At 40.3% G+C, this 19393-nt stretch overlaps 1 protein-coding gene across 2 annotated transcripts in view; it reads right to left on the reverse strand.

Annotated features, from left to right (window-relative positions):
• cntln (centlein, centrosomal protein) overlaps positions 1 to 19393 on the reverse strand; it is a 151911-nt gene that overhangs the window by 68237 nt on the left and 64281 nt on the right. For both annotated transcript variants that reach the window (XM_079811926.1, XM_079811925.1), the window contains exons 11-12: positions 11579 to 11700; positions 4289 to 4384 (exon numbers count right to left, since the gene is read on the reverse strand). In XM_079811926.1, coding sequence (XP_079668052.1) covers positions 4289 to 4384; positions 11579 to 11700 — 218 coding nt within the window. The remainder of the gene's footprint in view (positions 1 to 4288; positions 4385 to 11578; positions 11701 to 19393) is intronic.

Below are 19393 nucleotides of genomic sequence, written 5' to 3' on the forward strand. Positions count from 1 at the left end.
TATACTATAGTGCAATGCTAATCTACATAACCTTTATCACTGTATAGAACACTATTCAATAATATAACTTCTGCCTCATTCTGTGATAAAAAGCCACATCATTTTACAGAACAATATGCTGTAAATGTAATGCAAATGAATATAATAAAATATTGTAAGTGTTTGCTTTGGTATCAGTACAGTGACAATATATAAGCCAATTATTTTGTTTTAGTTACACATTATATAATATCATATCACATTTTCACACAGTATAAATGGGTATGCATACATGAATATGTAGTAGTCTTTATATTTTTGGAAAGGGATCCCTCGCAAAGGTGGTTTTCCCCATGATCCAAAGACATGCTGCATAGGTGAAACTGACACCATAAATTGCCTGTAGGTGTGAGTGAGTGTGTGAATGTGTGAGTGTGTGTGTGCTAACCTTGCAATGGACTGGCCATCCATCCAGGATGTTACCAAGAAGCTGGGATAGGCTCCAGCATCCCCACGACCCTACACAGGACAAGCGGTTTGGAAAATAGATGGATGGATGGTCCCTTGCAAGGAGATCATTAAAATTGGGGGCCCTTAGCATGAAAAAAGTTTGAAAAGCACTACTAGAGGTCATTGACATCACATGCATTACTGTCAGGCAAATTTTGCATGATTTAGATTTAGCCTAAAGTCTTGTTTGCGGCAAACATTTGCACTCTGTGTGAATAGGCCCACATCCATTGCAACGTAACATAAGCATGGGGACAGCATAATCTAGGGAACTGAAAAGTGTTGCCATCAAGGATAGAGTTCCTAAAATTAGCATTTATAAAACTATAAGACACTTCCATTTAAATGTTAACATCCAGAATAATTGAGCTAAGATGCAAGCCAAGATATATTTCATTAACATCTACTACTAGTTTCCTATTCTAAAAATGAGCTAAAAGAAGCAGCAAAACATTCAATCATTGAATGGTGAGCTGCATATTTTAGGGCATCATTAATCAAACAAATAATTAATGGAGGGGGCAAAAGTTGTGCTAGTCTTCAAAACAGACATCAAGCATTCTGACTTTATACGTTCTTCCATTTCTGTCTCTCTGTCTGGGACCCAGGGCAAAAAGACACTCATTACTCCTAATACCTTATAGCAATCAAGATGAAAAGCAAAAAACAGCGGCACAAGAAGGGTAAACTTTATTAAACTTCATTAAAGTCAAAGTCGGGGATCATGTCTGTAATGGTCACACTCAGTGGAGGGCGAGCAGCGTAAATCATCTCAAAGGCTTTTTTCCAGCTTAATGGCTGGGTAATTTATACTTTGATGTCGTTTGAGTGTAGCTATCACTGTCTAAGGGCTGTTTATTCTGTTTATGAGGCCTAAATAATTCCTCGCTCTTTTTACCCATAAACCCTAAGCAACAATTAACAAGTGTGGACATCCCGAGTAGAGAGATGCATAATGAGGAAGAAAGAGCAGATGAAAAAAAAGGCCCTAAGAGTGGGGGGAGAGATTACAAATGGGCACAGTGCAAATGATACCAAAGCAAATCCAGTCATGTTTCGCTACAAAACAAGATATTTTAATCTCAAAGCATCCAACACTCAGCTTTAGTTGCCCCAGCAATTGACTGAATTGCTCAATTGATATTGAATGCTCTCTCCAGAGAGCTATCCAGACCTGTTTCTGACAATGGGTGTGGGTCGGCTGTGCAAGCACTCCTCTGTTATTAAACACAGGCATTCATAGGTCGTTCTGTTTCCCTGCTGATTTTAATTTGCTATTAGCAGTCGGCACATGCGTCCCTAGGGCAAAAAATCTAAATGATTTTCTAAATGCACACAAAAATATACAGACATATAGAGACAGTCTTGCACAAATAAAGGCAATGTGTTAATGTAAATGCTTATTTTTGTCTATTAATTTAATCCAAAATACAAATGCAAAAATGCAATAACATATACTAAGAGTCAAATAAAACTCTTCTGTGATGAGCCTCTTTTTCTTAATTTGTGTATTAAAATTATTTTGGGAGCAGGCAAGAAAATATGGACTGCCTGATGGCCCAGGGCCAGCGTGAAAGACACTCGGAAGTTGGGGCTACATCAAAGAATATGATTATTTTGTACAATTCAATCATAGTCAATAATGTCAGGAATGCCCCACTTTAGTTGCATAAGATGCATAAACTGAAGTTGAAAAGTGAATGAACAAGTAAACTGGAGCATTTGCTAGTGGGCTAATTAACTCACCCAAGCGTATCTTATACATATGCGATAAATCAAATACATACACAACATAACTTGATTCTGCGCAATATGACATAAATGCCAAAGTGAACAAACTAAAGAACGAGTTATAAACCGCAGATTCTGTAGCAGCGCACTACAACGGTATACATATAAATAAAATAAAATAACAAACAGACAATGAACTAATTAACATTGCACTTTTTCATCAGTTATTTTTGATCACTAAAATGACATGCCATTTTAGTCAGACTAAAAGTGAACGAATATTGATTAATATTATTGAAATATATAATATTATTGGGTTATACGTAACCCAAAATCATATGTAACCAACATGAATACAAATATTACATGTATAATAACTCCCCATATATGCTTTTAACTAAAATAATTTTCCTTTTCTTTACCATGTCACTGACCCATATAACGAGATGCCCAAAAAAGACATTTGAACTCCATATCCGCTGGAAAGTGTGCAGAATAGACCGAAAAAAAGCTTGCGACTGTGAAAAGCGCTGGAAGGAAATGAGGGCAGCAAGATAAGGCAGAGGCGGCTTACTGCTGCTCTGTAAGTATCCGGCAGCAATCTCTGCTGGCAATTAAGACAGCCTAAAACTACAGGCCGCAATAAGGTAATTAACCATTAGCAGATCATCGCGATGCTTATGAGTGCAACCTTCACAAGCACAATCATCCTAATACGGTCAGTAAAACGGCAACCTGCCATCTTCTGCCAGCGCAGACCCGTTGCCACGGCCCATCCTTAATTGTCGGCCATCAACAGTAATTTAGCTTGTTGTCCCACATAACAGCTTGATAAACAAGACCAGCCTAATTACATCTTGCACGTTTCGACCCATTCAAACAATAAATAAAGCAAGGTTAAGTGCAAACGAATGGAAGTCAGGAAGAGGAAGAAACCGAGAGCGTGCAGGGGACCCGTGCTTCCATAATCACACAGTCGGTAATGTTCGTCTCGGGCAAGTGGAGATCAAAGACAGTCCTCCCTTTCCACCCCAACATTGTAGGCTTTTTTTCCCTAAAGCCCCCCGAAAGCACGAGTTAGGCCGGCCTAACTTTGCTCAGTGCTCGCTGGAACGGGCATGACAGGGATCACGGCTAACCCCGAAGGACAGGTGCTGCGTGGCTGGAAAGAGAGCAGCTCCCTCGTGCTCCTCGCAGGTCACTTCCAAGCAGCGCGTTAGTGCGAGCGCGGCGGCAGAAGGCCCTTAACGGGGAGTGTTGGCTGCTAGCCTGTAATTAGCTTGGACAGCTCAGGCTCAAAGAGAGAGAGGGAGGCAGCCAGGCTACATCATAATGAGCTCAGCTGGGATTAGGAGGACAGGCAGCAGGCAAGGTGGGGGCGTGAAAAGAGTGAGCCCTCCTGTACGAGCGAGCCGGGGGTAGAGATCAAGCAGGGGAGGGCCAGGCCGCAGTGGCTGGCAGGGTTAGACCCCTCAGCAAAGGATGGGCCAAATGAGGCCTGGCAAGGAAAGGGCCAAGGCGGCCTAATGAAGCGCGACACCTCCAGCAGACGAGATCAGCAGTAATTAACACACACGCGCACACTGACTGTCACCGAATGTACCCCCAAAAAAACTCAAGGGAGCAAACCTCAAGACAGGAATGTCAGTGTGTTTAGCTGCTATAAATGTCTGGAGTTGCACCAAGCATCTGTATTCAGTGTTCGGGTGCTGTTTTTTATTTTATAAAACTTTTTTTATAGCCATGGTGGTATAGAACGTGCGACAGTCAGAAAAATATTTCAATTCCCGGACAATGGATCAAAAGATTTAACCTACTAGCTTTAGAAGTACGTGCAGCGAGCCAAAATTTCAGTCCTGGTGGAAATCACTGTAACTTTGCGTTGTAAATGTGCTAAAAATCTTTGAAATGGACAGCTGTTTCCCCAAGTTATGTTTGAATTGACAATATAATTTGCCTTGAAGTCTTGTGTCTGCAGTCAACTACGTGAATTTGCAGTAGAATCCTGCTGGGTGCTAATAATAACTGTGATGGCTCTACAGGACCTGACAAAACGACAGACACTTACTTGTCAGACAGTAGCTTCTTGTTCTCCTCCTTATAGAACACCAGTTTGTTCCATAAATCCTCGCTGTCCTGCTGAAGTTGTGTTTTGCGTTTTAACCTGAAACATGGAGAGAGAAAATAAACAAACAAACAAATAAACTCAAATTTAAGAATAAAATAAAAATACTGCTCCAAAAACTCCTGCCAAAATAAATATAAGATTATGTCCATACAATTGTTATTATAGGGGCTTATTATATTTACATGCACATATTACCAAACCCTACTAAATGTAGCCTATTTTTTTATTAATTTTCTTAAAGGGAAGAGAATATGCTAAGGCATGATCATGTATGTATTTAGCAGAAATGTATTAGAATACACTATACAGCAAACATTGTCATAAAAACCTCTAATACTACATTGCCTTAAGATTCACCTTCATATACCATTCAACTTGGCTGATTTTCTGATGGTCTTTGCACCAACCAACATCACTTCAGAATATTGGACAATTTGAGAAAAATTAATTCAAGGGCTTGTTTGGTCTCCTTTAACTAGAATGCTAGTTTGCATAGTTTTATTTGTATAAATTGTTGAATTAAACATTAATTTAACCAAACTTCAAGCTATAGAACACAGTTGAATCATTTACATTGTTACTGTCCTAATGAAAATAATATTATAACATGACAAAATCATTGCATAACTACAGTGAATAACTGCACAAGGCAAATTAAGTTGATTGATTCAACATGTGCTTAAAGCAACACTCCACTATTTTTGAAAATATGCTAATTTTCCAACTTCCCTAGAGTTAAACAGTTGAGTTGCACCGTTTTCGAATCTATTCAGCCAATCTCCGGGTCTGGCGGTGGCCTTTTAGCATAGCTTAGCATAGATCATTGAATCTGATTAGACCGTTAGCATCTCGCTCAAAAATGACCAACATTTTAAAAACCTATTTAAAACTTGACTCTTCTGTAGTTACATTGTGAGACCGACGGAAAATGAAAAGTTTTCTTGGCCAATATGGCTAGAAACTATACTCTCATTCCTGCGTAATAATCAAGTAACTTTACAGCCGTACCATGAGTGCAGTGGTGCAATGATATTACGCAGCGCCTGAAAATAGGCGAACTTCCGTCAACATAACAAACGTGACAACCTGCTTACACAGGGAGCGTGCTGGGGACTATTTTCAGGCCCTGCATAATATAATTTCGCCGCTGCACTCATGGTACGGCAGTAAAGTTCTTTGATTATTACGCAGGAATGAGAGAATAGTTCCTAGCCATATTGACCTAGAAAATCACAACTTTTCATTTTCCGTCGGTCTTAGTACACAATGTAACTACAAAAAAGTCAAGTTTTAAATAGGAAAAATATCTAAACTCTTTGGTCATTTTTGAGCAAGGTGCTAACGGTCTAATCAGATTCAATGATCTATGCTAAGCTATGCTAAAATTGCTACCGCCAGACCCGGAGATCGGCTGAATAGATTCGAAAACGGTAAAACTCAACTGTTTAACTCTAGAGGAGTTGGAAAAGGAGCCTATTTTCAAAAATAGTGGAGTGTTCCTTTAATACAGCATACATCTGTATTCAAATTTTAGAATGAACACGTCTAATGTCCTGATATGATGTCTACTGTGATGAGGATTAACATAACTCACTCACACTTTTAATAAGAAGAGAAAATCTCAGACTTTAATATTAAAGGGGGGAAAATGACATGCATAGAACATTCGCATTGAATGAATGTACATTGTAAGAGAGACTTGTTCGGTATGGGTTTACACATTTAAATCAGATGACATCCCATTAATTCAATAGAATGTGTGGGAAACCCAATATGCCAGAGCACTGGCTTCACTTGTTATGATGTCATGTCATGAGTAGTATGTCTAAAATATGACTATTCAAACTAGTCACATTGCAAAATAAAATGCAGATTAGAACTGAAAATGGTATATTCAGAATGTTTTTTGCTGTTCACACTGACAAACAAACAAACAACACAAACAAATAAATACATTGAGCATTTCTCACATGTGAGGGGAAATATTTAAATCAGATTTGGTTAATTATGTTCAGCTTTGTTCATTAAAAATTAAAATGACCAAGTTCCATTCCTTTCATTGATACTGTAATAAAAAGGAACAACAAAAGGTCTCTCTCACTTTGCACACTACCTTTAAGTCAATATTACACAAGCAGAACAGCTCTACAACACAAATACTATTTAAACCCTATTCCACAGACACTTTCCTCTCATCACGTCCTTGAACCTACTGTATGGCAGAGGTGTATGCCTTTGGGTTCTGTGGGAGCAGCCCTACATCATGTGAAAACATTCACCCTGAGAAGCCACTCCTCAGCTAACAGCTTAACAAGCAGCAGCCCGGAGATCTTCCGTCTTAATCCATTGTGAAATTCAGTATTAACGCTGTGAATGGCCTCCTGAAGGACATACTCATGAAATAGACCTTAGAGAAAGACATCTCCATTCCCCTCAAGCCTCCTTCACCTCTATCCGCTTCAATATACAGCGACCAAGTAAACTGCAAGAACTTTTCCGAAAAGGCAGTGGCTAATTTCTTTGATTCAGCGAATCTGTTTATGAGTGCAACTTTGATCAGCGTGTGGATGTTTTAATAAGTTTTAATTTTATTTGCGCATCCCAACGCACCCGGTCTGTTTTACAAACTTGAAAATCCCTTCTGGAGAAAGAGAGGGTATGTTTTTATGTTTTGCTAATAGTGGTAGCGCTAATCGTGAGTGACGTCGTGGGTTACACAGGGCTGCTGCATTCTAATGAGATGTTAGTCTACAGCCAAGCGCCGAGAATCCTGCTGGGGCTTGCTTTCGCTTGCACTAATACATGTGTAATAACGCTAACTCCTACAATATATTTGGATTGATGCACGCCTGACCATCAGAAATGGTTCTTCAGCCAAAAGATGCAGCTTAGGCTAGCGGCTCGCTAAACAATTTTCCACTGCTTTTCAGGCATTAGGCTAATTTGCATAACTGTTCAAAACAAGTTTGTTCAGCAGGTACCCTGCAAACTCAACTCTCTGAGGAGTTAATGGCACAACCAGCTCTGTACGGAATATGAACGTTCCTGTAACAAGACTGGAAAGCTTAATAAAACAAGAGCTCTTTGGAAAAGTAAGTGTTTTTTCTCCCTTATCAAAACTAAGAGGAAGGAGATTATCAGAGACTCTTTCTCTTTTGTGCCTCTGTTACAATCTCACACACACAGTTGAGGTGGGTAAATTCACACTCCTTTCACACGGGATCGCGTTGCACTCCTGTTTTCTTTAATTAACCCAAAGAGAGCACAGCTGACAAGGTCAACACTTGCATCCCATGTGGATACTCAACATACGCTTCCATTATATATGTTTAAAACGCTTGTAGAAAAAAAGGGGAAAATGTTAAGGGGGTTGGGGAAATTGTCATGACATTTTGCTGCTTCTAGGGGTTTAGGTTAAAACCAAAGACTCAAAGGAGGGAATCAAAACCTTTTCTTTCAATCTTAACTCCCGCTTTTTTTCTTCCTCTCTATTCTGCCGATATATAGTCACCTTGGCCTTTTCAGGATGAAGTACTTCTGCAACCCTCTTCCTATGAGTAAAAGCCTGTGCTGCATTTCACAGAGATTAGCGCAAGAGTGGGAGACACTTTTTAAAAGTCAGTAAAAACTAGTTATTAATAGAGTCGCTATCCTCCCATTTTATCCTAAAAACGCAATTACAGGTTTTTTAAAGGGGTCATATAATGGTACATGCACTTTTTAGTTGATTATACGGAAATGTGTGTTGGCAGTGCCTGTACACAACCATCCTATAATGATAAAAATACATCCAGTGTTTTTTTTTAATCTCCTTATATGTTTTCCCCTGTCTCAAATCGAGCTGTCTGATCGTGTGGCGTTACACGGTGTACGCCCCTCCTACGATTGTTAATTGACAGCAGCGTTTCAACACAGACCCGCCCTGAGCGAGCTGTCATCAGTCCGCCATTGTTGATACTCTGGAGCAGAATGGCGTCTAAGCGATTGTGGTGTTGTGTTGTTGGGTGTAATAACGAACACAGCAGTCATTTTGATGTTCCTAAATCCGAACCGCTGAAGACCCAGTGGCTGCTGAGTTTTGTTTGAGAAGGGAATATTCCCCCGATCAACGTCAATGTTTGCGCAAATCATTTCTCAGTAGACTGCTTTATAAACGAGCATCAGTATAAAGCAGGTTTTGCTAATAAGCTGCTCTTGAAAAAAGGATCGTGTTCCTGCTGCACCTCAGGAAGAAGTGAGTGTAACGTTTTATTAACCTTTATATTAATCTTTGCAAATCGCTTGCACACTTCACGACGAATGAGGCTAAAGTTTACAGGGTAAGTTACATTACGGCATGCTTTCTGTGAATGACGTTCTCAATATAATTCATAATCCCACGTTTATAATGAACAACGCGTTATGTTTGTTATTACAAACTGTGTACTCGGGTGATAAAGTTAACGTGGTAACACTACACTAAGCTTACTTTTGTACATGGTTTATAACGGTGTCTGTTACTGATTAAGAAGAAATGTCAAAAAAAAAATCTTATAACATAACATCAATCTGTCAATGAACTAACGTATACATCAGTAAACACATAGCATTCGTATCTCACTACGCTACCCTGCCAGTACAAAGATAGATCAAAGTGACATGACATTAACCAACCATTCAGAAACGTCCTGTTCGAACTTCGTTGGGTTCGTCATCTTGTTCCGGGTCCGACTCCGGTTCAAATTGATAAGGTTGCTCAGATGTGTCCTCAGAGACTCCCGCTGCCATTATTTCTCGAAAATATACCCTCAACTGTTGTCAAGGCAAAACTCCACGTGTGTTGTGGTGGGTCGAACCGAACGCCCCACAGAGCAGAGGGGGCGGGGTGAGCAAAGCTCATTATCATTTAAAGTCACATACACTGAAATGACTTGCTGAAAACAGAGCTGGTTTTGACCAGGTAAAATTAGTGTTTTCTTACAATACTAATGAGAATTTTTAATTAAAGTATATTACAAACTTTTCATTTAGACACTAAAGAATCATATTAACTTGTACAAAAATGGCATTCTATGACCCCTTTAATACATTTATTAGGACACATTTCTCAATACTTGTGTCACTTTTGAAAACTTTTCACAGTCTCTTTACCAACTTTCAGCTTGGCACAGCAATACTGATAGCGAGCATACTGTTGGTGCCCACGATGAATATGTAAATATTAGATGAATACGTAAATATTAGGGATGTAACGATACATCGTATATCAAGTTATCGCAATATAAAAATGCGCCGATATGTATCGTTGATGTAAACTACGATGATTCGCGAGTTTTATCCAAGGCTCAGCTTACTGTATTTATAAGGTATAATTCACTCAAAAATGTAAATTGTCATCATTTGCCCTCTTGTCGTTTCAAACCTATACGATTTAATAACACAAATGAAGATATTTTTCAAGAAACCAGAAAGATTTCTGTACCTCCTGTCCATTCCTCTCAAACTTAAAAGATCCATAAAATGTAATTGTAAAAATAATAAATCTTGTGGTCTAATCCAAATCCAAGTCTTCTGAAGAGACAAGATGGATTTATATGATGAACAGATTTACAGCGACGCATAGGCCTATACTGTAGTAAACACGTTGGACGTTCAAATGATTGCGCGATGCATGAAAATAACATGAGAGTGAGTAAATGCAGAACTTACCATTTACAGTTTGGGAATAGTCCTTTTGACACCCTTTCTTGTGATTAGAACTGTAATTGATTGCATTGATCATCTGAAGCGCACACGCTGCCGGAATGACACACCTCATAGTGAAAGCGCAAACATCCTTTAAAACCACCATATCACATTTAGTTTTAATAGTATGATTATTCAAAGCGTTTTAGATGGTTTATTCTTATATTTATAGTGCATTAATAGCAGGAGAGGTGGAACATAGCGAGCACCGGGAGAGTCTGTGTGCGCGCGGCACGAGTAGGCTACTGTATGAGGGAACAGAGTTTCAGTGACATTACTACATTAAACAACTATATATAATGTTAAATATCACATATAATAATGCAATGGGGGAATATTTGTGTGTCATGATAATAATATAATAACAATAATATTATTTACATAATAATAAAAAAACATCTTTATTTTGACTTAAAATATTGTGATAAATATCGTATCATGAGTTTAGTATCGTGATAGTATTGAATCGTGACACAAGTGTATCGTTACACCCCTAGTAAATATTGTTTGTGTGAACACTTTCCTCTCAATAAAAAAATAAACACAACAACAGCGGTGACAAAACTGCAGTTAAGAAAGCATCTCATCATAGTGACATGGATTTGTTAACATGTGATCTGCAAGCAGCTTTATAGTACTATTAAACTTGAAAAAACTGTGTCAGTGTCACTTTCAATTACAAGTAAAACTTACATTTCTACTATACAGCAGCTCTCTAGTGTGTTCATGTTTTTACTTGTGTCTGACCTGGATGTATTGAACAAAGGAAATGAACTGGAGAAGATGTGCCATGTCAAACAAGGCTGAACACACCTAACAATTACGTAATGACCATGGACCAATGGTAGTTGGAAGGTGTTAACCAGTGTTAACTTTTCTGTAAAGTTTGCTTTGGAAAGCTGTTTCCAACTCCCAAAACAAACTTAGTTTGTTTTGGCCTAATTTTGTTCAAAATGGAAGTATATCAGGCCTTAAAAACACTAACAACAGGTAGCATTATACTATATTTTCGTTTGTACAATTTATTTACAAAACAAGAATGATACCTCATACTATTTAGAATTCACAGCAATATATGTTACATGGTCCTTGTTTACATTATGGTACAACATAATATCTAATTTGTGCCCTTTTGTATAGATGGTCTTTAAATAAATATTAACATCTGTGTAGCTGTTCGCTACATCTAATTGTTTTGATAGCATTTCATAATTTCTTAGATATAGAATATATTTATATGGCATTACTGTAAATGTACTTTACAGTCTTGTTCAGCTTAACTTAAGTTAAACTGTTTTGAAAAAAAAAAGTATGTAACCATGCAAATTAGCCTGTAGGTGCATATAGAAATTTGGTGGTTGAAAAAACATTGAATGTACTTTGTGTCAAAGCAATGGAATATGATCCAACAGTCAAGCCCACATAGAGCTCACTGTGTGAAGAGTTTTAAAAAAGTACATTATATTATTATGTGCAAATATCAAGTTTTAAATTGTAAGTACTTACAAGTCATGGGTATCTTCAGCTTTCTTCAGCTGCTCTGTCACTGTTCTGTAGTTGGTTTGAATGAAGCGTAAACGGTCATGATGTTTGGCATAGGCTCCTCGCAGATCCTCATTCTCTTTAGTCTGTGGATTATAGATGAGCAGGCATACATAAACTTTTGTATGCCTTAGATGAATTCAAAAGCTCAAACGTGCACATAATGATGTCATCACATACAGGTAAGAAATGAGTTCTGTAATAAGGACATGCAGGTCTTAAAATAACAAAAAAATCAGTCTTGAAATACATCATCTGAACAATGTTTTAAGGTGTGTTAACCGTAGTATAAGCGGAATAATTGACTATGGGCTGTTGAATTATTGAAACATAATGCACACCCGAGGTGTAACTGCTTCGCACCGTGGCCGCATTACTACCTCGATTGTGCATTATTTTTCAAAAAATTCAACGGCCCGTTGTCACATAATGGGGAATGTTACATAATGAACATGCACAGTGTTGTTTTTGTGGGAACTTCAAAATAGAGTGAATAATTCCTTTTATTTAGATTTTTATACTGCAGTTTAAGAAGATTTTTACCAGGAGTGTAACGATATTCAAACCGAACCAAAAAACAGCGATACACCACCCACGGTACGAACCGCAATACTCTCATGTCGAACCGAACGCACCCCGCCCCCTGCTGCCCCGGCCCAGCTCTCACTTCACCTTATGCCACAAAATTATTTTTTTCTTTCTTCACATTTGATTAAATAGTAATTAGTACACTTTTAACAACTAATAAGAGCTGTATTTATAATAATAATATTTACAAAATATTGAACCCTGCCTCCACAGCAAACCGAACCGAACCGAGGCTCCAAAACCGTGATATGAACCGAACTGTGGCATTGGTGTATCGTTACACCTATTTTTTACATTTAAATCTGGACTAAAACATGCCCAAGATATTGATTGAAAATGTTATGATTCTTTATTAATGTTCAGTAACACTTTACAATAAGGTTCTATTATTTAACATTAGTTCATTAGTTAACATTGTTGGAACCTTTTTCCTCGTCGAAGTAGAGACCAGGAGACGTTGGGATATCTCTCAAGCAGAAGTTACTCTTTATTGAGTAGTCATCCAAAAAGTCTAACTAAAACAGTATACACTATGGTTTATATACATTTTAGGGGGAGGTATACACACTGTAGAGGTGGAGACAATCTAAACAAAGCAATGAAATGTTGTATCCAGGTAAAGGGACACGCCCCAGACATTAGAGTGTCACCCGTTCTAATCCAATCAGCATAACAGTGTCATCCAAATGCATAGATGCTAATCCAATTACTCTGACAGTATTGCCCATACCTGTCACATCTGTTCTGTGTTTTGCACTTTTGGGACTTTTATGTTGAAGTTATTTGTGACTAGGTTCTGTGTTCTTTTCTGTGTCCTGTTCCTGTGGAAGTTTTGTAGTTCTTTGTAGTTTTTCCATGTCGATTAGTTTTCCCAGGTGTTCCCATTCACCACACCCCTTGTTATCTCATTTAGCTAATCTCCCCTGTGTGTGTATATAAAGCCCATGTTTTCTCTGGTTCTCTGTCGGTCGTTGTTCAACAGTTTAATGTTGCTGTTATGCAGGTATTCGCTGTTCTCGTGTTTTCTTTGTGTTTGTTCAGTGTTATTTTGTTCCTGTTTTTTGATTGTTTATTTAATTAAATTCTCCCCTGCAATTTGGATCCTGTCTCTCTCTACCTGCCGTCTGTTTATTCCCCGTTCCGTGACAGAACGACCGACCCAAGTATGGATCCAGCGGGGAGAATAACGCATCTCTGTCAAGGAGAGCAAAGCACTGAGGACTATGTGCTGGAATTTATCAGGCTGGCACGCCTGACTAAAATGAGTGAAGCATGCCTGATGATCTTCTTTCGTGGGGGACTGTCAGAGCCACTCCGTTCACGCATGCCACTATGGGATCCTGACTGGACACTGGAGTGCTACGCGGCCTGTGCACTTCAGCTGAGCGGCTCAGCATTGGTGGCGGGGGTCACCAGGTCGGAGATACCGGTGGCCATGATCTCAGTGGAGGAGGACTTTAGGGCAACCCAGAGATACGGGAGACTGGCTTCGAGGCTGGAAGACACGGCACTTTGCTCTGTGCGAGCTGCTAACATCCTTGCGGTGAGGATTTCAGCCGGGATGGCCATCACACCTGGGCCATCTACCCGTACCCAGAGCCCAGAGAGGTCTCCGCTGCCTGCACCGAGCCCAGAGAGGTCTCCGCCGCCTGCACCGAGCCCAGAGAGGTCTCCGCTGCCTGCACCAAGCCCAGAGAGTCCAGAGAGGGCTCCGGCCCGTGCAGAGAGTCCAGAGAGGGCTCCGGCCCGTGCAGAGAGTCCAGAGAGGGCTCCGGCCCGTGCAGAGAGTCCAGAGAGGGCTCCGGCCCGTGCAGAGAGTCCAGAGAGGGCTCCGGCCCGTGCAGAGAGTCCAGAGAGGGCTCCGGCCCGTGCAGAGAGTCCAGAGAGGGCTCCGGCCCGTGCAGAGAGTCCAGAGAGGGCTCCGGCCCGTGCAGAGAGTCCAGAGAGGGCTCCGGCCCGTGCAGAGAGTCCAGAGAGGGCTCCGGCCCGTGCAGAGAGTCCAGAGAGGGCTCCGGCCCGTGCAGAGAGTCCACAGAGGGCTCCGGCCCGTGCAGAGAGTCCAGAGAGGGCTCCGCCGCCTGCACAGAGCCCAGAGAGGGCTCCGTACCAGTTTTTGTCCCAGCCCAGTAATCTGCAGTCAGCCCAAGTTCGCTACCAGTCTGTGTTCAAGCCCAGTTGCCTGTTGTCTGCACAGCTCCGTGACCAACCTGTGTCAGTCAAACCACATGACCAGTCTGTTCCTCCCAGGCCACCTGACCCATCTGTGGTATACTGGCCACCTGACCAGCCTATGCCCCCTAAGCCACCTGACCAGCCTGTGTCACCCAAACCTCCTGACCAGCCTTTTCCACCCAGGCCACCCGATCTGCCCCAGGTCCCACCCAGCTTCCAGTGCCCACTCCTGACCCTCCATCCCTCCCCCTGTTCCGCCACCACTTCACCTCCCTCCGTGACTGGTTCTGGAGCGTCTGGAAGCCGCTCCTTTGAGGGGGGGTAATGTCACATCTGTTCTGTGTTTTGCACTTTTGGGACTTTTATGTTGAAGTTATTTGTGACTAGGTTCTGTGTTCTTTTCTGTGTCCTGTTCCTGTGGAAGTTTTGTAGTTCTTTGTAGTTTTTCCATGTCGATTAGTTTTCCCAGGTGTTCCCATTCACCACACCCCTTGTTATCTCATTTAGCTAATCTCCCCTGTGTGTGTATATAAAGCCCATGTTTTCTCTGGTTCTCTGTCGGTCGTTGTTCAACAGTTTAATGTTGCTGTTATGCAGGTATTCGCTGTTCTCGTGTTTTCTTTGTGTTTGTTCAGTGTTATTTTGTTCCTGTTTTTTGATTGTTTATTTAATTAAATTCTCCCCTGCAATTTGGATCCTGTCTCTCTCTACCTGCCGTCTGTTTATTCCCCGTTCCGTGACAATACCTTCACATTATCATAAAGACAAAGGCACTACTGTGCCCTGAGCTTGTCATGCTAAATGGTCAGGAAGTGCATAAAGACAAAAGGACCAATGTCTTAAACACCTGGGCTGATTAACTTGATCTTCTTAGAATGTCGTCAATCTTTACCTCAAAATGTAAAACTCTATGTACATAACGTTTTCAGTTTATATACTATTACATTGGAACCTAGAGAAAACACAGACAGTTCCGTTCATTGGTAGAAGAATGTGAGTGTGCAGAACTGCTTGTGTTTCAGTGCGTGCGGATGGAATAAAATAATTTGTAACTTTCAATGTACTGCACAACTGCTCCTGATGTAAAACGCAACATTTCTGAATTTATTTGACGTTTTAACTAACTTTTTGTGTCATTTTTGGGGAGAAATTTTAATAAACATCCCAATAGTGTGCACTCTAGCGAGTTTGGTTGTTTAGCAAAAGTATAGCAAAACTGATTTTTTGCGAGTGTGATGGCATTGGCTTTATGGCGTGTTCAAAACATAGATCAAAGTGTTAACTTCTGGTTCAACCAATGGTAGGACTTTGGGGCAGGCCACTGGGGGTCAAGGTAGCTTCGGCAGTTACGCTGTTTTCATGTCAGAAAGAATGTATTTATGAGTTAAAATGCACATGAACATCAGCACAACTCGTAATTGTGACTTTTGGTAACTTTGGATTTCCTTAAAGGAACACTTCACCATTTTTAGAAATAGGGCTTATTCAACTTCTTTCCTACATTTAGATATGTGGGCAAATGCATTTTTGTCTCAGTGCATGCATTGTTTTAGTTTGGCAGGGTCGCCGCTAGCTTAGCTTAGCATAATGAATGGAATCCTATGTTGCCAGCTAGCATGTCCCGAGTAAAAGTGATCCCAAAAAAAATTCGTATTTTGCATATTCCTGCGTATTCACAACGAGTACAAATAGCGATGCAGATTAAGACTAGGCGATTTCCTAGGCAGATATTGACTTATTATGGGACTATATTATGTTTGTGACATCAGAAAAAACAGCGATTTAAAACCAAGTCTTATTTTCTAATGAGAAAATACTCAGAAATGGTGTTGACTTATGAATTTGCACATGGTTTGTCTTAAAGCATATTCAAACCAGCGCCGCCGCTCCAACCACGCGCATCAAGTGCAGCGCGTAGGGCACCAAGTGCTAAGGGGGCACCACAAGAAGACCCATTAGCCCCCCCCTTTACTAAAATGATAATTAAGATTTTTGTTAAAACATTTAAGATATTACGATACTTTATTTTGGCCTGAAATTTGACCAGACTCTGGGCTTGAAAAAAGGAATGCCCGACAGTTTAAGCCTGGCCAATTTAAACATTCAACATAAAAGAGAACTCAATCCAGTACTCGTGCACTGTGTGAGAAGTTTTTTGTGTGCACACATCCAGATAGCTGCCTTTCAGACAGCCCACAAATACTAAATTGAGTTCTCTTTCACGTCTTCTTGCACTTGAATGGACAAATTCACACAAAATGATGTCAAAATGCTCATCCTTACCTAGTATCCTAGTAAACATAGTCAGTTATGGCTTAAGTGAACAAACAGTATAGTGGATCATAGCATTCGGTCTTCAAGTGACAGGAGCCTAATAAAACTGCTACTATCTGTGTTATTTTAATGTTAATTTAAAAAAAAAATCACTCACTGCTCTTGACTGAATAACTTTTATTACTTTAATAAGGAATAAATATATTTAATTTATAGAGAGAAGACTTGCATTTGATTACTTTATTTCGATTTCTGAACCTGAAAACTACTCTTAGACCAGCCTGAAAAACCTGAAATGTACTGTTTATATAATGAAACTTTGTTCAATTGTATTTCTTTGTACAACTGTTTGGTTTTCATTAATAGTGTTTGAAATGTATTAGTTAGGCTAGGCTAGTAGTTTTTGCTGTGGTGTCGAAAATTGGAATAGAGAATTGTGAAATCTCACTAGTATCTAAAATTTTGGTAACATGGTAAAATTATTTTATTTATTTATTTATTTTCAAATGTATTTATTATTTTATTGTGGTGGGGCCAGTGAAACATTTAGCAGGGCAAGTAAACATTTTGTAGAAAAAATCCTTAGAGTTGAGCCCTGAAATAGAATTTAAGACATTGTTAAATATGTCACAACTGCGATATGTAATGTCTCAACTGTGAGACATGAACCAAATCATTATGACCAGTCACAGGTGAAGTGAATATTGTTGATCATCTCCTAACCAGGCCACATATTAAAGTCTGGGTAGATTAGATGGTAAGCAAACAATACATTCTTGTAATCAATGTATTGGATGCAGGAGAACTGGGCGGGAAGAAAGATCTGAATGACTTTGACAAGGACCAAATTGTTATTATGTCTGAAGCGTAAAGGCTTATGGGTTGCTCCCAGTCAGCAGTGGGGAGAAAATTAGTGGTCCAAGGAGGGACAAACCACAATCGGGTGACAGGGTGTTGGGCACTCATCAATTCAAAAGGGCAACGAATGCTATCCTGTCTGGTCTGAGCCAACAGGAGGTCTACTGTGGCACAAGTCACACAAAATTGTAATGATGGTTATGGGAGGAATGTGTCACAAACACAGTGCATTCCACTTTGCTGCAAATGGGGCTGCGAAGCCACAGACCAACCAGAGTGCCTATGATGTCTCCGTCGAAAGCACCCACAATGGGCACGTGAGTGTAGGAACTGGACCTTGAAGAAGTGGAAGAAGGTCGCCTGGTCCAATGAGTCCTGTTTTCTTTTACACCACATGTATGTGTGCGCCGTTTACCTGGGGAAATAATGGCACCAGGATGCACTGTTGGGACAATGACAAGCAGGTGGAGGAAGTTCTCTGGGCAATGCTGGGAAACCCTGTGTTAGGCCATTCACGAGGACGTAAATTTGACTCATGCAACCTACCTAAACATTGTTGCAGAGCAGGTACACCCCTTCATGACAATTGTGTTCCCTGGTGGAAGTGGTATGCACAATGCACATTATTCAGGAATGGTTTGAGGAACATGATGAAGAGTTCAGGCTGTTGCCCTGGCCTCCAAATTCCCCTGATCTGAATCCAGTTGAGCAACTGTGGGATGTGCTGGACCAACAAGCTCGATCCACGCCGGCTCCACCTCTCAACCTACAGGACTTGAAGGATCTGCTGCTAACGTCTTGGTGCAAGATACCACAGCACACCTTCAGGGGTCTTGTAGAGTCGATGCCTTGGTTGGTCAGCGCTGTTTTAGCAGCATGCGGAGGACCAATAACAAATTAGGCACGTGGTCAATGTTTTGGCTCATCGGTGTAGTCACATTACAAGAAAGTACAAGATATAGCTGTTCTACATTGACAAAATTACTTTAGTGCCACTACTGCAGTAGAAAATAACAGGAACAACAAATAATCTCATTGGTGGGTCAGTTTTCCTTACAGTCCACCCCCTGCAGCACCTAAAACTGCAGCACAACTACAAGTTTGTTCAGAGAATAGTAAATGCTTAGTGACTGCTGCTTTTCTCACAACAATTCACACAAGATCCCCTATCAAAATACACACAAATGCATCGGTGAGCATTCAACCATCATCTCATGTTTGGACATATGCATTCCACATAATGCCTAGATTGTTTAGAAAGTGTTTTGGAAAGAAAACATAGGTAAAACCTTAAAGGCACTGTTCTAGGGGTGTACTTTAGACTATGCAAATAAGTTCCATATGGAGAAAGAAGGGTGAGCCATATTATAATCTATTCCACATCAGAAAGGGTATGCTTTTAATAAAAGTATGCTCTCAACAGACACACCTTGTTCAGAGTCTCCAGCCTGTGAGGTTCAAACAATACCAGATACAATCATATTCTGAGTTTCTGCTCCCAACCCCACAACAAGGTTATGCTCCCAATAGCAAAATCAAGGAACATTTCTCACCAGTGGAAGATGTAGCCACCAGATCAATCAACCAAGCACGCAGAACATAAACAGCAATAACAAAACCTCTTTCCACAGACCTAGACATTAGCGTTTACGGTCAGTATATAATGATCTAATGTGCAACATCTAATGATATTGCATAACTAATGTCAGTTTGACAAAAAAGTGAGCCTAAGCCCACACACCATGTATGCCCCGTTGTTTTACTTTTAAATGTAAAAAAAACTAAAACAAAAGACAATGCATGAGAGAAATTGTTTGTTTCCCAGCAAATGCAGATGTTTGTTACTGTCATGTTCAGCCATTTGAATGTCAAGCTCTTGACTTATTT

This window comes from Gobio gobio (genome assembly GCF_949357685.1).
Source record: "Gobio gobio genome assembly, chromosome: 3".
NCBI lineage: Eukaryota > Metazoa > Chordata > Actinopteri > Cypriniformes > Gobionidae > Gobio > Gobio gobio.